The sequence below is a fragment of the Triticum aestivum genome, chromosome 5D, assembly GCF_018294505.1.
Source record: "Triticum aestivum cultivar Chinese Spring chromosome 5D, IWGSC CS RefSeq v2.1, whole genome shotgun sequence".
NCBI classification, from domain to species: domain Eukaryota; kingdom Viridiplantae; phylum Streptophyta; class Magnoliopsida; order Poales; family Poaceae; genus Triticum; species Triticum aestivum.
This window is the reverse complement of record NC_057808.1, coordinates 413,362,912-413,364,723: the sequence shown is the minus strand read 5'-3', so window position 1 is coordinate 413,364,723 and position 1,812 is coordinate 413,362,912. Positions and strand designations below refer to the sequence as shown.

Genomic DNA, 1,812 nt, shown 5'->3' with positions numbered 1-1,812 from the left:
ACTACGTGTCCTCGCTAGGGTAGCTCGGTTGCCCGTTCTTCTTACGCTTGCCAGTTCTGATCACCACACATGGACGAATACAGTACAGAGTTCCTAAGAAAAGAAATAGTGCGGAGTGGAGCACCTTCTAGTTTTGGAATCCATTTGCAAGCCGTCCAAATCTTCATTTTCACAAGTTGTCAACCAACAGTGACGTTCTTCGATGTATCATTTTCTTTTCATAAAATATTTGATACGTTTCTTTTTTTCAAACTAATACTCTATTTGATTTGGATTCATGGACAATAAACAAACTGCCTACTCTGTTTCTTCCCAAATTGGGAAGAACACAACACAACAACTATGTACAGTACAACTGTGCTCTGCTTAGCTGAACGATTAGCCCCACAACGGCGTCTGCGTCTCCGCCACGCCGCTGTGCTCGCTCTGCTCTCGCCACGCTCCGGCGTCCGGCGGCTCCACCAGCATCCCCTGCGCCAAGCTCTCGTAGTACGACCCGGCGACCATGCCGCCGAACCACTGCTCGTCGTCGAGCTCCAACAAGTCGCCGGAGGACATGGAGAAGAGCGCGCCGCTCTTCGGGACGACGGCCGGCTCTGCCGCCGGGCACGCGACGGGAAGAACAATCTTCTGCCGCTGGAACGCGAGGACGGCGACGGCGACGGCGGTCTTGATCTCCCGCGCGCTGCCGAAGCCGAAGGAGCCGGCCGCGAGCACGGGCAGCATCCGCCAGGCGGAGTCGGCGAAGTTGAGGCAGGCTTTGCGGCCGGAGAGCGCGAGCACGGCGGCGTCGTGGGCGCGCGCCGCCATCTCGGCGGTGACGAAGGTGCCGAGCCAGAGCCTGGAGCCCCTCATCCCGAGCACGCGCACCTCGCAGACCCACCGCCCGGCGGGGCCCCGCTGGCGCACGCCGCGGTACAGCGGGTGGCGCGTCTCGTGGAACTTGGTCCGCCCCGCGGGGCGCTTCGGCGGCTCCGACCTCACCGTCCTGTGCCGCTGCTCCTGCTGACCAGACGGCATCTAGATGCTGCTTGTAAGTGTGGAGTACTGGAAGAACCAGCAGCTGCGTTGAGAGGTTTGATCGATGGATCGGTGGGGTTTCGTCTGTGAAAAATGAGAAGTGAGACGGGGGAGTATATATAGGCAGGTGGAAGGTGGTTACCTGGCGCCAGCAGAAGAAGGCAGCTTCATGGCGCGCGTTCCACTTCCTCTCTTGGTTATTATAGTAATAATTTCTGCTGACGCTCACATCTTGTTTAGTTGGATGATTACTGGCGGGTAACCGGCCAGCCAGGGTTAATCACCCACCTGCATCCGCAAGCAAAAGCGCGTGTGCTCCACGTCCTTTGTCTCACCGAGCAACACGTGTACCCCCTCTACTCAAAGCTGTTTCGTTCTTATCTACTCACGCGTAAATTTTTGTTTTGACTGTTGGTTAAGAACTTGTGTCCAATTTTTCAGAGAGCTCTATATTTTGAAGGTCGGTTTATAATACAAAAATATCATCATGGTAAGCTTCTTTTCAGATACAAATTCAATAATATATTTTTTGTGGCTTGTGTCTTCCTTGTCAATTTTTTTGTCAAAAGTTCAAAGCAAAATATGATGAAACTTTGTAATACAACCACATAGGTTCATTGTGCCGAGTTCTGCCCCGCCATACATCGAATCATCCTTTTTTCTAAGGATTTCATCACAAGAACAGCACAAACACACCTCACGTAGCGTGACCCAAAAAGCTATGGTTCCTCTTGCCTCCCGCCGGCGCCGTCGCCAGTCCGCGCCGTCTCCGGTGGCCATAGGGCCATGGAG

At 54.0% G+C, this 1,812-nt stretch overlaps 1 protein-coding gene across 1 annotated transcript; it reads right to left on the bottom strand.

Annotated features, from left to right (window-relative positions):
- Positions 1 to 205: 205 nt before the first annotated feature.
- Positions 206 to 1,291, bottom strand: LOC123125204 (dehydration-responsive element-binding protein 1B). The gene has a single exon (XM_044545731.1). It carries the CDS (start codon positions 1,018 to 1,020, stop codon positions 379 to 381), a length of 642 nt encoding a protein of 213 aa, XP_044401666.1. The 5' UTR covers positions 1,021 to 1,291; the 3' UTR covers positions 206 to 378.
- Between the last annotated feature and the right edge of the window lie 521 nt (positions 1,292 to 1,812).